Source organism: Phaenicophaeus curvirostris, chromosome 1 (assembly GCF_032191515.1).
Source record: "Phaenicophaeus curvirostris isolate KB17595 chromosome 1, BPBGC_Pcur_1.0, whole genome shotgun sequence".
Lineage (NCBI taxonomy): Eukaryota > Metazoa > Chordata > Aves > Cuculiformes > Cuculidae > Phaenicophaeus > Phaenicophaeus curvirostris.
In genome coordinates, this window is record NC_091392.1 from 118,512,448 (window position 1) to 118,537,544 (window position 25,097).

The following is a 25,097-nucleotide window of genomic DNA, read 5'->3' on the forward strand; positions in this document are numbered from 1 at the left end:
TTTAATGATTTATAAGACCTTCCAGTTTACAACAGTGGAACTAAGGGGAAAAAAGACATAAAAGAACAAACATGAGAAATCCAAGCTGCTCAACTCCTTTTCCTTCACCCTTCTGCACATCCTCGGCCTTCCTCTAAAATGTACTATTTTAACAAGAGCCCAACACCAAATTTTTGATGTGCTGGCCTATCAGTGCTGATCAATAACTTTGCTGGGCTTTCCTGAGTACTTCTAGCACCTACACACACCTTAAATCCCACCCTTATTCTCTCTTTAGACTCAGATACTTCATTCTGAAGAACTTCTATTTCTAAAGCAGGTAGATGCACTTATACATTCCTTGCAGTTTTAAGGTACAACACAATTTGTAACAAGTGTTAATTCAATTTGAAAGGACTTAAACCTACCTTTAAACTAGACTCATAGTCTGTGTTCACTTTGAACATAAGCCCAAGTCGCAAATGAATTTCCTTGGCTCGACAAAAGCTGGGATCAACATAAAGCGCCTCCTGAAATGCTTTAATTGCCCTGAAAGAAAAACAGATTAAAAAATTATTTTTTCCTGAAGTATTACTTTATAATCAATGTTACTAATATGGCTGGCAGAGAGTGGATCAGAAAGCTCTGTTACAGAATATACAAAAATAATGGTTTACAAGCAACGTTTTCAGTGCATGGCTTTTGATTCATCAAGGACTGGGTAGTTTGGTACTCCCAATATCCTGGTATATTTGAAAGTCTAATCTTTTCTATTAATTTAGAGAAACAAATTTGCTGCATGAAATACAGTAACATATCTGCTATTTCAGAAAGCATGACTCAGGAATTGGTAACAAAGTTAGTGCAACCTTAGGACTACACAGTGATCATTCCTCTCACAACCAACTGCTAGGTTGCTTTTGATTCCAGGTAGTGCAGCAACAGAACAGAAGGCCTAGAAGGAGAGATCACACACATCTCCTCCCACTGCACCAACCTGCTCTGCTTTCCACCCTGTTCCTCCTTTTCTTGGGATCAGTGCTGTGTAGGGACTCAACTAATACCTATTGCTCCATTATGTTCCAGTCACTCGCCCACCTCCAGGAAAACAGATATGAAAGCCTGCCACCTCTTCCCAGTATAACTTGCTTGTCATATTCCCATGATAAGTGAAAATGACTCTTATCCTATTTCTTTACCTTTAAAACCTCTCTATATACACCCTTGTTCATCACAGCAATGTACCAGATAAACCAAAAATGCTATGTAACAACTGTGTCTTCGTTGAAACTGTGACTGTTTTGCACCTCAGGCCAATCGCATAGAATTAGGACAGGGAGCCCTTTCCTATTTGCTGTCCCAGGCAACTCCAGAGACGGACTCTGAGCAGGCAGGTGACGGGCAAGCCTATGGGGAGAACCATACCCACTGCAGAGCAGCACAGGGACACCAGATGGGAACTAGCGCAGTGCCTAAAATCGTGCAATGTTTAAGCAAATTGATTTTATTCCTACTTTCCAAGTGTTGAAAGGACAATAGGTTAGCAGTTGCAACAGGAAATCCAATAAATATTTTGTCATAGGCTTTTTTATTCATTAAACACATAAATGATCATTTTTAATCCATCAGAAAAAACACTTCAGCTCTAAAATTTTTATAGGCTCTCTTCTTATTCTGGATGGCAAAGCAAACCGAAGGTACAGAACTTCCCCCAGACAAAGCAACCGAATAGTTTGTACTTAAAGCATTATCTGAGACTTTTAAATACAACTTAGGAGCAGATGGGCTTGCAAAAATATTACACTTTTTTCATGGAACTGAATTATAATCCTTCAGAAAGGCTTTCCTTACTTTGTACCCTGCTCTTCTGCTTACACAAAGAAAATGTGCTAGTGAGGCACAAAAGGGACAAACTTTCATCAGCTGAGCAGTCTCTCACATCTTGTCTAATCTTCCCTGGAATAATATGGGTGGTGACGAATCACACACCTCAGTATCTACACTGAAATCATAACAAACAAGGATCCATATCTCGTAACAGCAGGCTCATCGCCTTCTACAAGAACACCGTTCAAACCAGAAAGCCAAAGACTAGGCTTCTCACTAAATATTGACACGAACCATTGGCACATATAGACTTTATGATTGTATGTTAGTAATTCTTGCCTTAACTCTAATATGGCACTCAGTAAGTTAGCCACTGGTATTAAAATCCATTATTTGTACCTTGTTCAAAGACAATATCCTAAGATTAAAAAAGGAAGAAAGCCAGTGCCATGGGTCTGATCAGAGAGAAAACAAAAACAAGGAGAAGACATCGCGTTTTGATATAACATGAGATTGTGACCATGCTCAAATATACTTTGTGAACTTCATGTTCTTCACATTTTAGCCAGCTTGCCTAGTGAGAAAACAGTATTTCCATATTTCCCATATGCTGTGTCTCATTCATACAGATCACTGAAACATGGGTTTCTAAAAAAGCTTAAGAGAAACTCTAAGACAAAAAAAAATTATAATCTCTTGTTTACTGAACAGGAAATATTATTCATTGCCATAGCTGAGCCACAGTGTTAAACCCACACTTAAGAGTCTTAAAAGACGTTTAAGACTAAAAGACTTTTTAAGACTAAAAAGACTTTTAAGGGCAGTTACTTAGTTTGAACGCATACCGTCATTCAAAAGAAAAGGAATGTTGTCTACCCCAGTCTTTTAGAGAAGCTCAGCACTTAAAAAAACTGGAAAATTATCACCAGTGGACAACATGAAATGATTGTCACGTTTAGTGCAGGATCTGCTGGTCACAGCTTTGTGTAAGGTTCAGCTCTGCACAGACAACACAGAAACGTCACTCCCTCTTGTCTAAGCTGCTTGTGGAATCAGATTCAACATGAGAAGTTACCACAGGTCTTTACTGAGATCACATTACAGCCCAACACATCTTTCCGGTGAAGGGAAGCCCAAAACACACATGGAGGAAGAAAACTAGTAAGATAAAACATCACCCCCCTAGACACACAATCTATGCAGGAAGTAACAGCGTGCTTTTCAACCCACTTTCATGGACACTTGGAAAAATACATCCAACAACCAAGTCAAAACAAAAAACTCTGTACCACATAAACAGCTAAATAATAATATTCGATAATAATATATATATTCTATATATATAGTCTATATATGCCATAATAATATTCTAACTTTACATTTCAGTTGTATTTGATCACTAAATTGACAGTTTCAGGAGGAAGGGCAGAGATGCTTAAAAAGCATTATTTCCTTGAAAGGTTAAAAAAATCTCAAAGAAGAACAGTAAAGGAGCACTGACTGCTCCCATTCATTGCATTGACTAGACAATGGAATGGACACACTGGTAGAGACTGGCGAATCAATCTCCACTCAGAAATTTTCTTTCAATTTCTAATACTTGACGGATTTACATTTAAGAATGAATCCATACACACCCTAGGTTACTGTCTTGCATGCATCTTAAGTTCTGTACCCTTGCATGCCATAATAAAAACTAAAGAAGAATCCCAAAGTGTAAGATAAATTTAAACGCATAATTAAGCACAATTACGTAAGTAAATTCAGGGGGAAATGTTGTAAGAATACAGCAAATATTCTCCAGAGCAGAATTTCTACCTGAAAATCAGACATTTTATCTTCTCCATTCAAAATACTGGCCTGGATCTTACTTAACTCCAGTGTTAATTCTATATTGATTATGCAATTTGTCATTTTTCCAGGATGACAGTAAGCAATAACAACAAATACAAATCACTTCCAATATTTCTGTGAATCATCAAAATTTCACAAATGAAGTCATGTGAAAGGCAACATTTTCAACAATTTCTACAAGTGGTAGGTGCTCATATCTAATTTGGTCTGATTTTAAATAAGCAATAGTATTTACACGGGATAAACCACTCAAACTCTGAAAAAACATTTCTTTATTAACACTTACAGACAGACAAGCAATTCTACACCACAGCCTAATTAATATTGATCTAATTTTGCCTATGGGAAACATTTAAACAAAACAGCAATGCAATTATGATAACAGCACACATCACAAACATTGACTACAGTAATAACTTTAGTTTTATTTTGGGGCTGCCCGTTTCCCAGTACCATGCCCAGAGCTCTAGACTCAGTTCCTTGCCACATCAATGGCAAAACATCTGCAACAACACTGACATTCACTTCAGTTCTAAGTCCCAGTAGCATCCAGTGCGGATGGCATCAGGGATTGGCACAGCCTGGTACTGGTACTGTACTCGTACTAGAGAAGGAACTGGACGTGAAAAGAAGTGGAATGTAGGAGCAAAAGTTGCATTAGTAAAGGGAAATGAGAGAGAACATGGCTCGATGTTGACCATGGTCCTTCCCAGGCCACATCTGCTGAGTTGAGCCTTCTGGTTACAAGAGGAGTCACTTGCTCTGAAACATCACTAATGCCATTTCTGTCCTCTGCCCAAGTCTAAACCCAAAAAACTATGGGTCCAGAGGATCCAAGGCACCCATATTATTTAGATGTTTTCCTTCAAAGCTCTTCTATGGTTGACTAAAACCAGGAGAACATATATAAACTAACAGCTTGATGATCTGTCACATATGAGGCAGGACTTGGCCTAAGAGGCTAACAGCTTCTTTCAGAGATGATGGCGCATAGCCTTCCTTAAATAGGTTCATAGTCTCCACCACTAATTAACAGGCCTTCAAGCACAGACAGAGCTTTTAATTTTAATCCTTCAGCAGACTAAACATACATTAGTCCAAAGGACAAATCGAATGAAGGGCAGTCATCTACATTCAGCAAGAGAAAACTTTTGGTTTGTTCTCTGAAAATAATAACCAACCTCATGGTAAGAAACAACTTTGATTGCATCTACTATAATTTATTTAAATTAAAAAAGCGTTTTCGCCAAGAATGGGAGCATTTCCACCAACAGGCAGGCAACATTAGACAAAATGCAAAAGCAGGACTGGAAAACAGACACTACAAGAAGTGAAAAGCACCTCTGAGCTTAAATTTTGCTCAGCACTGCTACAATAATTCAGGAAAAAAAAATTACATGAATCTATCATCTTCAAATCAAGACTTCCAAAATCAATACTGCAGCTACCTTTCCACCCACTCATCTATACAACAATGCCTCCCATTATGAAAGTGAAGCAAGCAGCTGAATAATAATTAACATAAGATTGTATTAAACATTTACTGAACTCGTAAGACTTTTATTGGAAGGTTTTACTTGGATAGACTGAATAAAATCAGCTTTGAACTAGGCGAAAGACTATAATAAAATAGCATTGATTTAACTATTCAAAAGTTAACACTCGTACATTTCAAACAAAGACTGTGAAAATCAGAATGAGTGTACAAAATAGAAGAACATAACATTATTCTAATATATCGGGTGAAATACTTGAAGCAGCCAGGGAAAAAAGTTTCTTTTCCTCATCCTTTATTATCTTTCAGTTTTCTGACCACCTATACTAAGTGTCATACCATTTCACAGCCTCACTAATGAAAACAATGTGAGGCTACGATGGACATATTTCTAGTTGAAACTCATAGCCATAGTTTGAACATGAACAAAATGTCTGTATGCAGCAGTGGCCAGGACACTGCAATTTTACTGAATACTTCTAAAGCCTTTATATACACCTCTGCTGTCCACAGGGCCACAGAAGTTGAACAGTGAAACATTGTGACCTAAGTTTTTAAACATTTCCTTAGAACAGCAGCTGAGAGTACAGTTTTCTTCCCCAGCATTAGCAAATACGATACACTTCCAACAGTCCAAGAAGAACGTTTCATATACAATCACAGAAAGATAAGACAAGAGAAAGTTAGTTAGCACTCTGTTAGTAGCTAATTACAATTAGTACGTCATCTACATATGCATTCCCATTTTATATACCTAAGAAGTATTTATATAGACCCTGAAACCTGAGAAATACTTAACAAAGCAGCATCTACACAATGTTTGTTTAAACGCGGCCCTCCTTATGAAGAGAACTGCAAACACCAGAGCAGCTCAAAGGATTCTGACAGCACAGGGAAGAAAGAAGCACCAATACAGATTGTGCTGATACTTGAAGATCACAAGTTAGTGGTAAGCAAGCTGGTTATAGACTCTCCACTTATACCCCTCCTTGACTTTCCAGAGCAGGAACTCCACAGACTGCCCGCTGCCAGCGCAATGCCAGTGTCAGCTGGGTGAATCAGTCTTGCACACAAACCACAACGTATGGACTGTTTCATCAAATGCTGTGCACCCTCCACAACGGCACAAACTACTGATGTACCTGGAGGCACACAGAATAGATATCTCTTCTGATGAAGCAGTTGTGGTCTGCATGACGGGTGAAGTGCCGCCACACAAGTGAATGAGGCCCCCACTAGGTGGTCTGCATTTCTGTACAACCCACTACACACTCCACTGCTCCTCATAGGAAGAACCCAGTTCCTTGGATCCGCCAATCACTGACATAAACAGCTTGAGAACCACAAGATGCGGTTCTCCTGGGAAAAAACAGACCCCTCAAAGACAAATGTTACGGTGTTACTAATTGTTTCTCCCCACCCCTCCCCACCAAGTGAAGTAGTGATATAGCAAAGAGGGGCAAAGAACGGACCTTGACAGCACAGGACACTCCCCACAGCATCCTGCAAAAGCATCAGCACGAAGGACTGTTCTTTTACATAACACCTGCACAGCTCAGGAGGAATCCTTGGACTGAGAAGCATAAAGGTATGCTAAATGGGGCAACAGGGGTGACTGATCCCAGGTTCCTGTAAGGTGTTTCTGAGGAACAGTGCAGAGCTTACACTCCATCTTTTGATCTTGATGGGACTCAAGCATACGTCAGCAGTCAGGTTCACAATCCGTACTGAACTGAAAGAAAATGTGGCATCCAAGCCAGGACACCGGGATGTGGCTGTTGCACAGAAACGAAAGGCAGCCTTTGATCAACTACTGAAATTCTCTAACTGTTCAATCTATAAGACAACTAAAGAGTAAATGAAATCATTCAAGCTATGTGAATATCATAGAATAACAGAATGGTTTGGGTTAGAAGGGACCTCAAATACAAGCCAGTTCCAACCTCCCTGCCATGGCCAGGGACACCTCCCACCAGACCAGGCTACCCAAGGCCCCATCCAACCTGGCCTTGAACACCTCCAGGGATGGGGCAGCCACAGCTTCCCTGGCCAACCTGTGCCAGTGCCTCACCACCATCATTGTGAAGAATTTCTTCCTAATGTCTAGTCTAAATCTGCCCCTCTCCAACATAAAGCCATTTCCCCTTGTCCTATCACTCCATGCCCTGGTAGAAAGTCCCTCTGCAGCTTTCCTGTAGCCCCTTCAGGTACTGGAAGGTCGCCGTAAGGTCTCCCCAGAGCCTTCTCTTCTCCATGCTGAAGAAGTCCAACTCTCTCAGCCTGTCCTCATAGCAGAGATGCTCCCACCCTTGGATCATCTTCATGACCCTCCTCTGGACCCGTTCCAACAGTGCCATATCCTTCTATTGTTGGTGATTCCAGACTGGACACAGTGCTCCTAGTAAGGGTCTCATGAGAGTGGAGTAGTGGGGGAGAATCACCTCCCTCGACCTGCTGGCTGCATTTCTTTTAATGCAGCCCAGGATCTCTGCTAACTATTCTACCGGTGTTCTACTGTACTTGAGAAACAGGGAATCAACAGGGAAAATCAGCCAACCACTCGACTTATTGCCTGATGGTAAATGGTGAAAAAGAACATAGCATTAAAATTTAAGATCTGTAAGACCTATTTAACTATACTTGATTCAATTTATGGATCTAATACCTTATGTCATATCTTATTATAATAACTGCATGAAATATCTTTGGTCTGAATACATTACTGTAGCATTTATATGTATGTCGAGAACTTTCAGTTCTTGCATGAATAGTCAAGCAAAATCACCAATATAATATGATGTATCCATTAAGATTTAGTAGTTACGATAATGCTGTAATGCTGTTTTAGTATATAGAGAACCATACAATACTGAGTTATAGTGAATTGCGTACGTGTTTTGGAGCCAATCCAACACCTATCTTTATGAATGCTGGAAAACTTAAAAAATAATGCGAAAACATGAACAAGAATCCCAAAACTGACCTTATTTTTATATGAAACATAAAATAATTCTGAGCACTTCCTTACCCCCTCCTGTCAGGAGGACTATGTACATGCCTCTAATTAACACCTATATTAACATCTAAAGTGGTGTGGATTAAAAAAAATTAAAGATTCATGGATAAAGCACAATACCTTCAACCACTTTCAAGAGTCTAGAGGTCTCCTCTACCTGCCTGAAACACACAAATCTGTGTACTCTATAAAAATAAATAGACAGAATAGCTGCAGCAGGAAAAAAAGACAGTTTGACTAGCATTTCACTCTGAAGGAAGCAGGATTCTCCCTGCAAGCTGCAAGAGAGTCCTGTGGAGGATTAAGATCTACAAAGAACATAACTACTGTAAATGATTCGCTATAACCTCCAGGTTTATTATGATTTCATTACACCTACACACCCACAACCACACATCCCACTCCTCTCACCCCCAAGAAAACATAGTAAAGGGGATAGGGGAAGCAGTCACAGGGATTTAAAAAACAAACAAACCAAGGCCCCCCATAAGCCCCACACCAAACTCAAAAAACCCCACCCCCCAAACCACAAGACACACAAAAATGTAAGATTTTATCTGTGTTCCATTTTCTTCCTCTAAAAATTCTTCCCAATACTCCAATGAGACCACTTCTTCAGTACCATGCTGTACAGATCTTTATTGTCTGTATGAAGTGGCAAATATGACTATTCTAAGCTACCTTAATGTAAAGCTCTATATGCAGTTAAGACATCATAAGTTAAGGCATTGATTTATACTTATGTCCTCAACAAGGTTATTTAAATGCATGCAAGAAAAACATGAATTAATTCAAAGCTCTAATTCATTAACACTTATGCCTCATATCACTTGATTCTTTGCTCCATCCACAGGAAGCTCCTAAGCACCATGATCCTCTGATGGCAAAAGTCTATGCTGAACAGGTGGTCTTTCAAAAAATCAACTACTTAAAACCCCAACTACTTCTTATTTAATTTTATCTGACAGTTTTCTACCATTTTCACAGTGCAAATGGTAACAAGATACCCCTTGAAAGAAGAATTGCTGCACAGAATATTCCTGAATGTTAAATGATGAAGCCTGTGTAAGAACAACAACATTCAGAAACTTGACAAAATTCAACCAAGATTTATCATAATCTTAAAACAGTGGATTCTCGGGTTTTCTGAAAACTCTTCTCTTGTTAATTAGAATGTGACAGAATTGCATGCCACAATACAAGGCATTCATTTCACCACAATCACTATAGAAAGTAGTAAGTTGCAAGATAAAAAAAATAAAATCCCAGGTTCTGAGCACACGGTTTAACCAACTCACCTTAATTTCAAGAATAAAAGATTATTTACACTTTCCAATATCCTAAGGAAAGGGCAACTCCTATGTCTTACAGTTACACAGAAACTTTTGACAAATTAACAATTTACTAAAGAGAGGAGGAGTATTTCCATTTTACTGTCCCAAACCATCAGTCAGTACTCATTTCCTGCCTCCTTACCTTCAGTCATGCTTAGTCCAAGAAGACTATGAACTTTTTAGTAATCAAATAGTAAAATCATTTATTTTATTAAGTTTCTATACTCAATGTTATAAAAGAAATAACCACCATGATGAAAACAACATGGCAGCCAGCAAGGAAGGCAATCTAATAAACTTTAGATAAAGAAACCACTCACCTAAACATTGCACTTCTCAGACTTTTTTTCACAGACACTAGATATATCTTTACAAGAACAAACGCCAGCTTTCTTTTTATTGACCAATAAAAGTTTGAGGACCTTCCCACAGGACATCAGTGAGTGAGACTATTCTGTTTATCATTTCTCTCCCATCACCAATAAAGCAGAACAGATCCTCCTAGAAGCTATGCTAAGGCACACCGAGTACATGGAGATGACTAATGGCAGCCAGCACAGCTTCACCAGGGCCAAATCCTGCATGACCAACTTAGTGGCTTTCTGTGATGGGGTAACCCCAGCAGTGGACATGGAAAAACCAACGGATGTGATCTATCTAGACTTCTGCAAAGCCTTTGCCACTGTATGCCACAACATCCTTCCCTGTAATTTGAGAGGTATGGATTTGATGGATGGACAGTACAGTGGATGAGAAACTGGTTGGGTGGTCCTATTCAAAAAGTAGTGGTCAAAGGCTCAAAGTCCAGATGGAGATCTGTGACAAGTGGTGTCTCTCAGAGGTCCGTACTGGGATCAGTGCTGTTTAATATCTTCATCAACTATACTGACAGTGAGATCAAGTGCACCCTCAACAAGTTTGCAGATGACACCAAGCTGAGGGGTGCAGTTGCCACACCAGAAGGACAGGATGTCATCCAGAAGGACCTGGACAGGCTGGAGAAGTGGGCCTGTGAGAACCTCATGAGGTCCAACGAGGCCATGAGCAAGGTTCTACACCTGGGTTGGGGCAATCTGCGGTTTCAGTACAGGATGGGGGATGATGTGATTGAGAGCTGCCCTGCAGAGAAGGACTTGGGGGTGCTGGGCGATGAGAAGCTTGACATGAACCGGGAATGTACACTCACAGCCCAGAGGGCCAACCGTATCCTGGGCTGCATCAAAAGAAGTGTGGCCAGCAGGTCCATGGAGGTGATTCTGCCCCTCTATTCCTCTCCTGTGAGATCTCATCTGGAGTACTGTGTCCAGTTCTGGAATCCTCAACATTAGAAGGATATGGAACTGTTGGAACGGGTCCAGAGGAGGGCTACAAGGATGATCAGACGGCTGGAGCACCTCTGCTGTGAGGACAGGCTGAGAGAATTGGGTTTCTTCAACCTGGAGAAAAGAAGGCTCCAGGGAGACCTTATGGCGACCTTCCAGTACCTGAAGGGGCTACAGGAAAGCTGCAGAGGGACTTTCTACCAGGGCATGGAGTGATAGGACTAGGGGGAATGGCTTTAAATTGGAGAGGGGCAGGTTTAGACTAGACGTTAGGAAGAAATTCTTCACAATGATGGTGGTGAGGCACTGGCACAGGCTGGCCAGGGAAGCTGTGGCTGCCCCATCCCTGGAGGTGTTCAAGGCCAGGCTGGATGGGGTCTTGGGTAACCTGATCTAGTGGGATGTCCCTGCCCATGGCAGGGGGATTGGAACTAGATGATCTTTAAGGTCCCTTCCAACCCTAACTATTCTATGATTCTATAAAACCAAAACTCCAGCTGAACACCAACCCTCCCCTCCCACATCCAACAGCAGCCCCTTTCAAGTCCCCAAAGCCCTGTCGCAATTTGCTATTTTTTTACATCAGTCTTAAAAGTTCTGATTCACGTCAGCGTACTGCTTCTCACGTCCCAAACTTTCACATTATACAGCAATGTAAAAATCACTTAATGCCAAGCTAATGAAAACAAGCCCACCTTGACATTTATTTTCCAAGAGAAAGTAAAGTTTGTTGTAAACAGGCTTTCAAACCAACACAGGCTACAGACTACCGATAACAACAATTCACAAAAACCTATCAAGTCATACTGCTCCACCCCCCTTGCTGAATCATGTTATAAGGCGCCAAAACTCTCCTCCCATAAGTGCTTTTGTATTCAAGAAACTGCTGTGGTTGCCACCAGTGTGGTACAGTCAGTCAGATATGTGACCCAGCACAGCATGCTTCCAGACTTCATATCTACAATATAAACCCCCTAAACTACTGTACAGTCACACTGAAGTTGAAATATTCACTCACCAATAAGACAGCACAAAATACTCTGATACTGTTCGTTATTACAACTTACCATTGAAAGGCATTGTAATGGAAGTAGACCAAACCAAGGCCATATAAAAAGGCAGCATTCTGTAAAGGAAAGAAACAACATTTAAAACCCAGATAAGACAATGATATACTGCAAGACCGAGTTTCCAGTATTTTATTCACATTTTATTCAATTTCCATTATAAGATAAGCATATTTAAATTTCACCTTGAACAGGAAGTATGAAAAAGAAGGAATGAAAAGATAGGTAGATATTTAAAAACAAAAAAGTGACGCTCTGCAAAATATTTTTGGAGCAATAACAAAAACAATAATAACCAAGTATTTCTACATCAGAGAAACAGATATGCCTTCTGGTGCTTGTACAACAGCAGGGAAGCAAATGATGGAGTAGAGGTCTCTAGCAATTTAATGTAATAAACAATGTTTTATAACTAAACACCATTTCGTACTCACATAAAAGTAAACTATGCTACACACTCCAATTTCAGAGTCTAAAGCAGAACACTAATTGCAAGAATCTGAAAATAGGCTTAAGGAAAAAATCTACTTTTCTGAATAACAAAAACACAGACCACTGGCTTCAAACTTAAGACAATCCTATTTCTTCACTGTTAATCAACTTCTATTTTCCATTTCCCTACTTCATGGAAGGAGAACAAAAACCAAGAAAAACCATTCTCCTTTGGAAACCCATTTCCCTCCCATTTTCTTTCCACAGGAAGTATGATTTGCTCCTAAAGTGACACTACTAAGGAGATCTAATGAATGTTTATCTATCCAATTCTGCAAAAAAACCCCCAACATATTTCCTCATTTAGGAAAAGTAAACAACCTACTTTTTCTTTTTTAAAGTTATGCCACAGCGTAATTGTTTTCTATTTAGCAGCACTATTCCATTATTTACAGGAGACAACAAGCACATGCTGTTTATGAAACATTTTTAGGCTTTTCTTACATATAATTCTGGGTTTGAGGGACCAGAGATGCAACCCAAAGAACACGAACCTCTGACACATAGCTAAGAGATGGAAATTCCATCACTGAAGACTGTACTTCAACATAATCGATCTTCCACTTGCTAATACTTCTTCAGCAAGTCAAATTTCTGTGGAATTCCACTGAATGAGTCCCAGTTACGACTCCTACTCAATCCAAATATAAAAGATATAACCAAGTTTCTCTTAGAAAATGACTGGTAACCAGAACACAATGCAAACAGCAGCATTCATTCGGAGAAGGACCCAAAGTTACCATTTCATTACACCTCCTTTGCATCTTTCTAAATGCAAATTAAAACAAGGGGAAATGCCAAGGATCAGTTCATGAATACAGTCCGATCGTAGCTTCAGCGATGGACAGCTTCCAAGAAAACGCTGTGGTATGACCAAACACTACAGCAATCAGAGCACTGGAAGATGTTAACAGGAGGAATGGAGGGGGAAATACATAAACCATAAAAGATGACACTTTAATGCTACCATAAAACCACATTCCTGTTTAATTGAACAAAAACACAATACGAACATTATAAAGATAAAAGATCTCTAATTCCATACGCCAAGTATTTTCTGTTTTCCAAGCATGCTCTCGCAACAACAGACCAGGATTGAAGGCAAGCTCAAAAACTGAGCATACACAATACCCTGGCTTACAAGTAAATTTAAATGCAGAAGTAAGACACAAAGAAAAGAAATTTTCACACGTGCAACATGGAAGCCTGCGAAATACATCGCGCACATAGTAGCCTGTCCTGCGTTCAGCTCAGGCTCATTTGAGAACAGAAGTTAACTAAACAAAACTGTCCAGTGCTACCTCAGAGATCCCCCCAACTGCAATCAAGACTAGATCATCATACAGATTGAGAACAACAGTAATAACAAAAATCCTTCATCACTACACTGCGGAATTCAAGTAAAACTATGCCAGACAACTAAAACCTCTTCCATCTTCCAAGAATTTAATTTCCTCTTCTGAAACCTATTAGAATTCACAGTCCAAATGAGTTACAGATGCAGATGATTATTCTGGCTGGTATTTTGATCTTGTTAATAATTTGATTTTGAGTCGGTTATAATAAGCAACTTTCAAGGCACAACAGGACAAAGATACAGGCAATTTGTCCAAATGTAACTAATATACCAAATCTACATGAAGCTTTCAGGTTGACCCCACCCAAGTAAAATACAAAACAATCATTACTGCCCTGACCTTTCTTCTGTGACTGGTTTTCCCATTTTTCTCTCATTCAGCCTTACAAAACATTTGAGATTGACCTTCAAAATCTGTTAAAACTACCACTTTTTTCTCAAGAAAAAAACAGATTTAAGACTCTCAAGATTTAAGACTCAGTAATATTTTACTTCAAATGTAAAGATGCAACTGTCAGTATGGATCATATTTATCTGTTCTGAAATACTACAGCTCTAACCGTATACAACACCATTAATATTGCTTGTTGATACTTTATTAGATTTGAATAAAGATTAAAAAATACCTTTTAATCTGGGTTTGAACCTGGATGGAACTTTCACAAGGACTGGAAGATTTTACAGTGGTTCAATGTATGCAGTATTCTCCCACAAATAACTAGAAGTCAAGATACACATGAAGTTCATTACTTCAGCAACAAACTTTTCTGCCTGTTACTGAATACCATCCAGTTCAACATGCAGCCGAGTTCCTATTGGCAACATCCACGATGAAAGGTTAGAACAGCTCAATGCATATCAGGACTAAGCGGGATCATTCCACAAATTTTCATCTACAAAATGACCTTTTACTTAACATTGTTAAGATTCTGTGACTCTGTTTACCAGGAACATAGCCCATCTTTAGAAACCTGTTTGCAGCTGCCTCTGTTACTTTTATTGGGACAAGATTATCAGGAGAAATATCCATCCCATGTCTTCCTGTAAAGATAACTTCAGTTTCGTAGAGCCACAGAACGGTCTGGGCTGGAAGGAACCTTAAGGCCCATCCAGTTCCAAACCCCCTTCCATGGGTAGAGACACATCCCACCAGACCAGGCTGCGCAATGCCCCACTGAACTTGGCCTTGAACACCTTGGACCAGAGATGGGGCAGCAACAACTTCTCTGGGCAACCCGTGCCAGTGTGTCATCACCCTCATAGGAAAAAATTTCTACCTACTATCTAAATCTCCCCGCTTTCAGTTTCAAAGCATTAGCCCTCATCCCATCCCTGCACTCCCTGATGAAGGGCCCCTCCCCAGCTTTCCTATAGCCCCCTAGAAGCACTGGAAGGTCTCCCCAAAGCCTTCTCTTCTCTAGACTAAACAAGCCCCTCTCTCAGCCTGTCCACACAGCAAAGGCGCTCCAGCCCTCGCATCAGCTTTGTGGCCCTAATTAAATCCCTTCTATTCAAAACCTTCATATAAATTGCTGCTGAGGTAGAATACAAGCTCACTAGTTTTCCTCCAAACATGTTTCAATAAGTAGAAAACAAAACTATTCTATTACAGCTCTTCCCTTGCACTTCCTAATAACCCTCACAATTTCTGAAGATCTCACATTAACAAAACTCACCCTTTAACGTAAAAATTAGATTAGTAACTATGAGATCTATCTTCACTATAAGCTACAAACCAAAACAGACTGTACCTCAAGTTTTAAGTTGAATGTCCGTTTTTTTTCACCCTACAGCCATGCTATTAAAAAGCAGGCAAATTAGAAATGCTATTTATTTCCAAGCTGATGTAATTTACATTTCTACAGCCTACTGAAAAATGTTAAAATGTTTCATACCAACCACTAGATGGCTCAAATACCTCTTTCCATTTTACATGTTTATGCAATTCAAGAAGACTTGTCAAGTTTATATGGTGTACTGTGCTGCTCACATGCACTATTTTATACTGAGCAACACTTGAATTAGAATTAAACAAAACGTATAACCCACCATATTTTATTGATAGGTAGCTAAGGAGGTAAAAATATATCTGTACATACTTTTTATGTAACTGAGATGAATAAGCACATTTAAGACTTTTTGGTCTTGTTTGTTTTAAGCAATCAAGAAAAATAATAAATTAACCTATGAGAAAAACTCCATCCAAATATTTAAATAACTACTTTATAGTCTCTCTGAAGCAGCAGATAGAAACATCTCCAACATTTCACGTGTTCTGTTTTATAGCTATTTCAGGCCAAGTTCACAGACAAGCCTTTTTCACCATCTCCAAGCAAGCGGCCAGTGCTTTCAGCAGAAAGACATCAGACCAGACCATCACAGTTACACTTTCATCTATAAACACAGGCTCAGAAAACCCACCTGCCCTGTGTAACAAGTGGCCGTACTCACATTCAGACTTACAAATGGCCACCCCGACTGACTGTAGAAATGTATTCCTATCATATCTGTCTCCAGATATTTGTCACCAGTAACATACTTCAGCTGCCCCAAGAAGTTAAGACCCTTTTACTGAACCCAAATTTGTTTTACACACACAAGAATCTCCAAAGAAACTACACTCCTAGGTGAAAAAACTGTTCAGTGCACACTTCCTAGAAAGTCAAGAGAGTAGAGAGAGATGCTAAATAAGTCAATGCAGCCTCGGGGCAGGATCCAATCAGGCCCTTCCCACTTCAAAATGAGAAGGAACAGTTTTTGCCACAGTTTCACAGCATTGCTGATTTAAACATTCCCTCACGCTGCCTCTCATTTTTGCCTATATCGTCATTTGGAGAGCGCTACAGCCAACTGCACACCAGAACTGATCCAAGTTATTAATATCCATATAAAAAAGGATTATTTTTAACTGGATCAGTTTTCAAGCCAAGTTCACTGTGTAGCAACCCCCCCATAAATGACTGCACTAGCACAAGCAGAAGAGCGGAATGTAAGCAAAAGCTCTTTAAGCCTACACTGCTACCAACAAAAGGCGTATCAAACCTACAATAACTTTTTGAACAGAAGGAGTGAAATCACAGAACTGTTTAAGTTGGAAAGACCTTTAAGATCATCAAGTCCAACCCTTAACCAAGCACTAAGTCCACCATTAAACCACGTCCCTAAGCACCACATCTACATGACTTTTAAATACCCCCAGGGATCATGACTCAACCTTTTCCCTGGGCAGCCTGTTCCAATGCTTGACAACTCTCTGGGTGAAGTAACACTTCCTAATACCTAGTTTAATCCTCCCCTGCCACAACTCAAAGTCACTTCTTCCTGTCCTGTCGCTTGCTGCTTGGGACAAGAGGCCAACACCAGCCTTGCTACAATCTCCTTTCAGGTAGTTATAAAGAGTGACGAGGTCTCCCCTCAGCCTCTTCTTCTCCCCACAAAACAACCCCAGTTCCGTCAGCCACTCCTCATAAGGCTTGTGCTCCACACTCAGCATAAGCATTGTTGCCCTTCTTTGGACATGCTCCAGGAGTTCAAGGTCTTAGATAAATCCTAGATAAATGATTTAAACAGGCAAATTAGATTTTTTTTTTAAAAAAGAAAAAAAAGAAGAAGTAACACTTTACTATCTCATTAGCCACATATAAATGTTTGAGTTGAGAGAAACCAACTTCTATGGGTCAGAACATGAAGAATAAAACCGTGAAATAACATCACAGCCTGCCTGTCACACTTCTCTGTCCGGGTCTTTAACCAGTGAGATAAGTAAGCCAATACAGCATTTCTTCTTTATGACTCTAATGGGCAGGGCCAGATGTATGTGAAATAATTCCTTTGTTTCATTAAAAAGTTGATAATATTTAGACAGAAATCAGAGCGTACCCCACCAAACTACAAAATAAAAAACGAAATACAATAAAACGTCCCCATGAAGTTCATTGGCAGAAGTCTTAAGGAAAACTGGAGAAGTTCAGCACCATTATGAGGCCAGTGACCGTTTTTCATTTGCTTACTATTGTGAGAAATTAAAAAGTCTTTGATAACATATTAAAAAAAGCCTCCAGTAGAACTCTGAACATCACTTCCACAGCTGCCCAAGTTCCAGTGGAATCAGGAGTCCATCCCACGTCACATCGGGCTGCAGAAAACCTAACTAGGAAAGGGTTTTATAGTTTAAGTTGTACCCTGTGGTCACGGGGTCTCCCAGCCACCTGTTCAACGCAAAATAACAGTTTTTGTGTTCAAATGTGTGAATATGTTTATTTCTTTATTGCAAAAATGAAAGATGAAGTTTTGACACTACAGTGCCTAATACTTCCTCCTGACACTACTCAATATATAACAACAGTTCCCTGGAGAATACGTACTGCATCAAAAATTCCACTCAGACTCTTGTGCATAAACAGCTACTTGCCTGTGGGAGCTGACAAGCTGTAGCAATTCCAGTCACAAACATTCTAAGTTATCAGGAGAAAGAGAGGAGGGCTCAAATCAAATTTGTTTAGATTTGTACAAACAGGGAAAACAGAGCTACCTATCTACATATTCTACACATCCCTGCAAGAACAGTAAAGATCCTCATAAGGGGTATATTACAAATTAATATAATTAATTTTGGCTTCAAGGTCTTCAAGGAATTTTATAGTATCTGAAAAATATTAGATTTCTACAAGATCTCTAAAGGACAGCTGTATAGAACATGCTTGCACGATCCTGCTTCTTGAGCAATAATCACAACAGTCCAAACATTGTTACTGGGTGTGTGCCTGCATCCCAGCAGCCATGTGGAAGCAATTACTATATCAAACTCATTATTCCTGTGACAAATATATTCTGGCATACATAACAGATTAATTACTGTAACATCTTGGTAAATATCCACAAAGCAATTTCCTCTTGTCTTTAAGAAGTTAATCTTTTCAGAGAGTTAAGTACTGCCAAAATACACCTACTGTTTCTGGAAGAAAACTAGCTAATATCTCTTGTTAATTCATAAAAATCTTTTTTTTTCCTTTCATGGAAAAGTTCTTAAGAAGGTGAAGCAGAAAAAACTGAAAACAAATACAAAACAAAACCAAAAATCCTGCATCATCCACAAAGTAAAAAATATATATATATTTCCCCTTGTATGAGATACATATCTTTGAAATTATCATACTTTCCTCCCCATCCTGCTCCCTTCTCATCTCCTCTTTAGGAAAGACGGTGCATTTCTCCACAACCTTTGCAACTGCCCACCCGTGCTGCATTTCTCTATTCCCTACAGCTCCCCTCTTAATGAACACTACTTTTTCTGCTTCCCCGAAACACTATTGTTCCACCATTTTCACTCAGGGACCAAGACACACAGCAAAACCTACTGAAGAGGGAGCCTCGTTCTACCACTGTCCATCAAGTGGCGTTCCAGCACTATCTGTAAAAAAGCTTCTTGCCACACAGGGAAGGACAGAGTACATCAAGACAAGATCTCTAGCAAACTACTACAAACCACATACGGTAACTAATTCAAGATACGTTGGTAATTTCAAAACCCCTTGAGCAATAAATACCCTGTGTCTCAATCACTTTATAGGAAGCACTTCAATGTGAAAGGCAAAACTGCAACATTAAACAACTCAAAACCCTCTTCATCAATGATGGAATATATGCGTTTTGTAAACCAGGTATTCCTTCATCCATTAGTAAATTTAGGTCCTTGGCAAACTGGAATATTGATCAGTTAGTGTTTGTCAGAAGGACAAACAGCCAAGTAAACATCTCAATAACGATTGTTGCTATTGTTATCTGAGCTATGTGCCTTCCACTGAAGCTTATAAAATTTGACCTGATGTAAACATCTTCATTTTCCACTTTGTAACAGAAAACAATATTTTTCTAAAACAAATCAAGTGAGCAAAGGTGTCGTGCAACACACTAAGATTAAATTTACTTTGAAAGACATTCTATGGAGATGATTCATCTAACCGAATTTAATACTCTCCCTACTGATTCCATGAATGCTGCTAACAATTACAAAGTTTGTAATTTATTTTGTATGATATATGGTTTAAAAACCAAAAACCTACTCCTGACCTAAAACAGAAAGCCATATATGAGACTGAGTGCTTTCTAACTAAACCAATTTACTCTGGGTTTGCAAAAAAAATGGAGACGAACACTCTCAAGATCATGTAGTTCAATCCTTTGCTCAAGGAAGGGTCAACTTGAACAGGTTTCCCAGGACAACGTCCGGTTGGGTTTTGACTGCCTCCAGGAACAGAGGCTCAAGCAACACTACAGGCAACTCCTCTTCCAGTGCTCAGCTACGAGTGGGGCTCCATGTATTCTAGCTGCTCTTTGATAAGGGGCATCTCCCTCTCCACACTGTCCCAGTCTGTCCTTCTTAAGGAGCTCACACCCATCCACTGGAACACTCCAGCAGCCTGAGCCATCCCTCTGTGCATGCCTGTGATCCCAGGGAGACCACAACCCTACAACTTCATAGAATCATAGAATCATAGAATAACCAGGTTGGAAGAGATCCACTGGATCATCGAGTCCAACCACTCCTATCAAACACTAAACCATGCCCCTTAGCACCTCGTCCACCCGTGCCTTAAACACCTCCAGGGAAGGTGAATCAACCACCTCCCTGGGCAGCCTGTTCCAGTGCCCAATGACCATTTCCGTGAAAAAATTCTTTCTGATATCTAGACTGAACCTCCCCTGGCAGAGCTTGAGGCCATTCCCTCTTGTCCTGTCCCCTGTCACTTGGGACAAGAGGCCAGCACCCTCCTCTCTACAACCTCCTTTCAGGTAGTTATAGAGAGCAATGAGGTCTCCCCTCAGCCTCCTCTTCTCCAGGCTAAACAACCCCAGCTCTCTCAGCCGCTCCTCATAAGGCCTGTTCTCCAGCCCCTTCACCAGCTTTGTTGCTCTTCTCTGGACTCGTTCCAGAGCCTCAACATCCTTCTTGTGGTGAGGGGCCCAGAACTGAACACAGTATTCGAGGAGCGGTCTCACCAGCGCCGAGTACAGAGGGAGAATAACCTCCCTGGTCACGCCGTTTCTGATACAAGCATTCGTGTGGACTTCTTAACTCCTCCCACTATTTCCCCATGCTGCATCCAGTTGTGTACAAGCCCTTAAGAGGCGTGCCCATTTCTGCTCTCTCCCAGAAAAGATGAGAGAATCCCCCAGAAGGTGTCCTGTGAGCGCTTCCTTATTTTGACTGTACCCTTAAGGTGGGGCCCCTGTAACAATTAGCATAAGCAAACTAAACACAGAGCAGTTATCCTCAACCTCTTTTTTCCTTTGATGACTACCACTCCTATTTCATATGGATTAAAGGATTTGGCCTTTCTCTTTTCCCAGCTAGATACTCCAACCTAAAAAAAATAATCTCTTAACAAGTGTTTTCAATCAAAGTAGAGAAACTAATTTGTGTCCATATATATGCGCAGTTACTGAAACTTATTTTTTTTGGAAGATGACATCAGGACAGTTTATTGGAATTTTTCGTTCCCTTTTACATGGCAAGTGATCATCACTATTTAATACCTATTATCTTCAAAATACTTTATGAAACAGAACTACCGGTACGGAGTTTTACTTTCTTGACTCAACGTTTTTCCAACCCTTTCCAGCAAAGACTGGAATCCCACTGAGTTTACAAGTATCCCCATTATTTCCCTGTCAATTTCTCACTGCTGGAGAATCACTACTGTGTTGGAAAAAAGCCTCAGCATAATTAATTACACAGCTGCTCTACCTGAGGCACTCCAATAAACTGGGAGTGGACAAACTGAATGCACTAAGGCACAAATGACTATGACGCAATTCAAATATACACAAGCAAACCACTAAAAAAATAAAGGAAAACAATCACAAAAATTAAGTGGAAAAACTGTCTAAGATTGTTAAGACACATTGTGCTGGGTAGTAACTAGAACCAAGCTGAATTTCAAACTCTGCATTTTCTGCTCAGAGATGTCATAGGAAACAAGATATCATTCAGGATGCTTCAGTAGGAAAAGAGGAATTCCAGTTCATGGATGCTTACAAAGAAACGCTGAAGAAGGAACAACAGGAGGTGTGAAAGGACAACAGACATCAGCCCATACTTCGTTAGCTCTAGCATAAAAACAGTTTGTTCTGTAAAGTGCAAACTGAACAAAATCCCACATTTGGAACAAAATTCTGAGTATGAGCTTTAGAAAAAACACCTCACTAGTTGCTTCAATTTTTACTCAATCATTACATTACTCAGTAACATCTCAAAATGGAAAGTGTCACTGCATAGCATGTTTCAGGGTATATATTTTATGTATTGTTATAAATATATCAAATATTAAAGTAAGTGTGTGTTAATTTTTTCAAGGTTTAATTGTTTAAAGTATCAGAACACAAGATCATAGATTACTGACTGCTAGTTAGATATCAATCAATTATTACTGAAAATGATTTTCCAATTAAGACTGTAGTTGGTTTAGCGGTAATCACTAATTGCTGTTCTAATTGGTGATTTGCTGTTTTATTTGTCAGAATGTACAAATACTCTAAAAGAGGATACAACAGACAAGGCAGCAGGCCCGCATGACAGGCAGCTGGGGGAGCAGACAAGATGGCCAGCAGCCAAGAGCAAAGCAAAGCAGCTGGGCAGCCCACCAGCCATTCCCAGGGAATATTTCAATTCCATCAAATCATGATTTCTTAACAGAAAACTGTACAAGTGTAGATTTTCAGCCTGCTCTGTTAATATCTAGATATATATAGTAGTGAGTTGAAGAGCCTTCAATATCTAAAGGTAAAACAAACCAAAAAAACCTCACAAACCAGCCAAATGTCAGAATGCTCCACGCTCCACCATCTCTTCTCTGCCAATTCTGCCCTGCTCCACTTAGCTTTCATCTACTCCAGAGCTCAGCTTTCTTTCCCTCACTAATCCTTCTTCTTCTTGCCATTAGATCACTGTTGCTGTACCTGATGTTATTTAATTACTTCTGTCAACTGCTTAACTTCTGAAAAATTAACTCTGAAAAACCACAAACCAAAACATGGTTTGTGCTGAATCAGGAAACTGAACACTTCCAAATCCTCTAGTATCTCCTCAGTTCTGCATATTACAAGGAAAGGTTATAGGAAACCTTTCAAAGATGATAGTTTTAAAGTCTTTTTTTCTGGGACAGTTTATCCTAAACTCCTCTGCCCATACAGGTAGTTGATAGCCTGGAGGAGGAGGGAAGAGAGGACAGAAGAAGAGGGACAATTAACCACTGTCATAGCACAGAGATTTTCTCCTCCTATGTTAATTTGACATCCTTTCACAAGACTCCAGGGAGCTCTTATTTAAGGATACCTTGCTAGGCTGAGTGCTATAAATTAATTTTATATTATAATTGCTGCTTGTCAGTGTGAGTGGATACCCCTTGCTCTTGTACTAAAAGTAAGCAGAAACCCTCTGTAACCCATATAAACGTTGTTTGTTGATCACTCTCCTTCTTGTCTATCTCCTCTGCCAACAACTTTTAGACGCACGCTTCTCATTTGTATGAAATTTCATTCCGCTGTCCTACATTTGAGAGGTGCATAACTAGATTCTAGCAAAATGTCAAGCTGAACTAAACTTATCTTTTATATAAGGCCATGCTTTCCAGTTTAGGCTTCTAATACTGTTTAGGCTTCTAACTTTTTCTTCATTCTCCCTCTTTCTTCTGATACTCAGGTGAGTTTCCAGCACACCATCAGCCATGCATAAATGAGATAGGAGATACAAATAGCTTCAAACACTACCATTTAAAAATCTCAACACACCATATGAAATCCCACTTGCTATCTTAGTTCTCCCTAATCTTTTTTTTGGTACATCTAAACTTCTACCATGCAACAAACAAAATTTATCTTCTCTTTTAGAATATCAATATTCATTTTCACTTCCAATCATTAAAATAATTCAAAATATTTAATGCCAGCCCCACATCAGACAGTGTCATATGGAAGAAGTGTAAACATACATCACTTTAAATGTATTTTCCTAGAGCAAAGATGTGTTCTCCTCCTGTCACAACACAATTAACAATTTTCTGTCACTTCAGAGAACATTAAGGACTGCTTAAACTTATACCCTGTATGCTACTTCCAATCCTTTCCAAATATGTGATTCCTCTCTAGTGTAATCTACCTTTTTATTTAAAGTTACACTTCCAAAACAGACTTCATAGCTTTTTCACACATTGTATAAGGTCCCATTACCTATTACAGTGGGGTTTCCATAAACAAGATCGTTCTTCAATTGGAGATATCAAAAATAAAGTAAATTACACCCACGAAACAACAAGGACAGTTCTAAGGCAGGAAAGACAGTGATATAGGTGGCTTCATAAACCTGCAATTACGGTCTTGCTGTCACCTAGCAGATCTCCAAATGGGCATATCTTACATATCTTACACTGAAATTATGAATATTCTTTACAGTACCCTGCTTAACCAAAAAAGAAACCTGTCTCTCAAATGTACAGGAGAATGAATACTCACATGGGAAGTTTATGTGAATTAAGAGAACTTAAGTACTGGACTGCTAGGAAGAACTCCAACTTAAAAAAAAAAAAAATACTCCTTGGGAGACAGACCAGAGCCACTGAAGATCTACTCATATGGATGGATAGGGAAACATGGCAAGCAAGGAGCCTACAAAGGTCTCTTCACCATCAGTGTCAGGGAAAAGGAGAGAATGTGAACATAGTTTCTGGAAGGTCTAATTTGTGCTTTATGCCTTGTGGAAGCACTTAAGTTTTGTGAAACACTTCCCTCTTTAATGTGATTTCAATATTACATTTGATCCTGTTCTTAAACATGAACACATCCACTTTAAAATGTGCTTTAGGAAGTCCAGGCTGTATTTAGTTGTTTAACATCGTAATTAAATATCCAATTCTGTTATCAACTGCCAGATATATCTGACTTTTGATTTCTCTTAGGTTTTCACAGAATGATAGCTATGACTCTCAATCATTTTTAAACCTGCTTAGTACCTTCACTGTGTTACTGGCCTCCAATAAATACTTTTCAGACCTAAAATTCAGATCCTTCTCAGGGAAACAAAGAGAAACCTCAGGCTAAAAACCAGTTTCAGCACCCCTCAATCCCATTAGAGAATGTTGCTCTCTATACAATATGCATAGGGTGAAATAAATAAAGAAAATCCTATTTTATTTACTTGCATTTAAATGAAGTGGGAGCTTCTATAGCAAGACTTTTGAATAACTTTGCTTTATGAAGTTCACGTCTCAGATTTTCTTATACACAGCCACTTACTCTCCATTTTCTCTTTCTGAAAGCAGTGTCTAACAAAATGACTCAGAACAGGCATATTGATGGAT

At 39.5% G+C, this 25,097-nt stretch overlaps 1 protein-coding gene across 11 annotated transcripts in view; it reads right to left on the reverse strand.

The window, feature by feature from the left end:
* KDM6A (lysine demethylase 6A) overlaps nucleotides 1-25,097 on the reverse strand; it is a 154,022-nt gene that overhangs the window by 70,021 nt on the left and 58,904 nt on the right. For all 11 annotated transcript variants that reach the window (XR_011338828.1, XR_011338829.1, XM_069872962.1 and 8 more), the window contains exons 5-6: nucleotides 11,895-11,953; nucleotides 408-528 (exon numbers count right to left, since the gene is read on the reverse strand). Coding sequence is in view for 9 of the 11 variants with exons in the window: in XM_069872962.1 (XP_069729063.1) it covers nucleotides 408-528; nucleotides 11,895-11,953 (180 nt within the window). In the remaining 2 variants the exon portion in view is untranslated. The remainder of the gene's footprint in view (nucleotides 1-407; nucleotides 529-11,894; nucleotides 11,954-25,097) is intronic.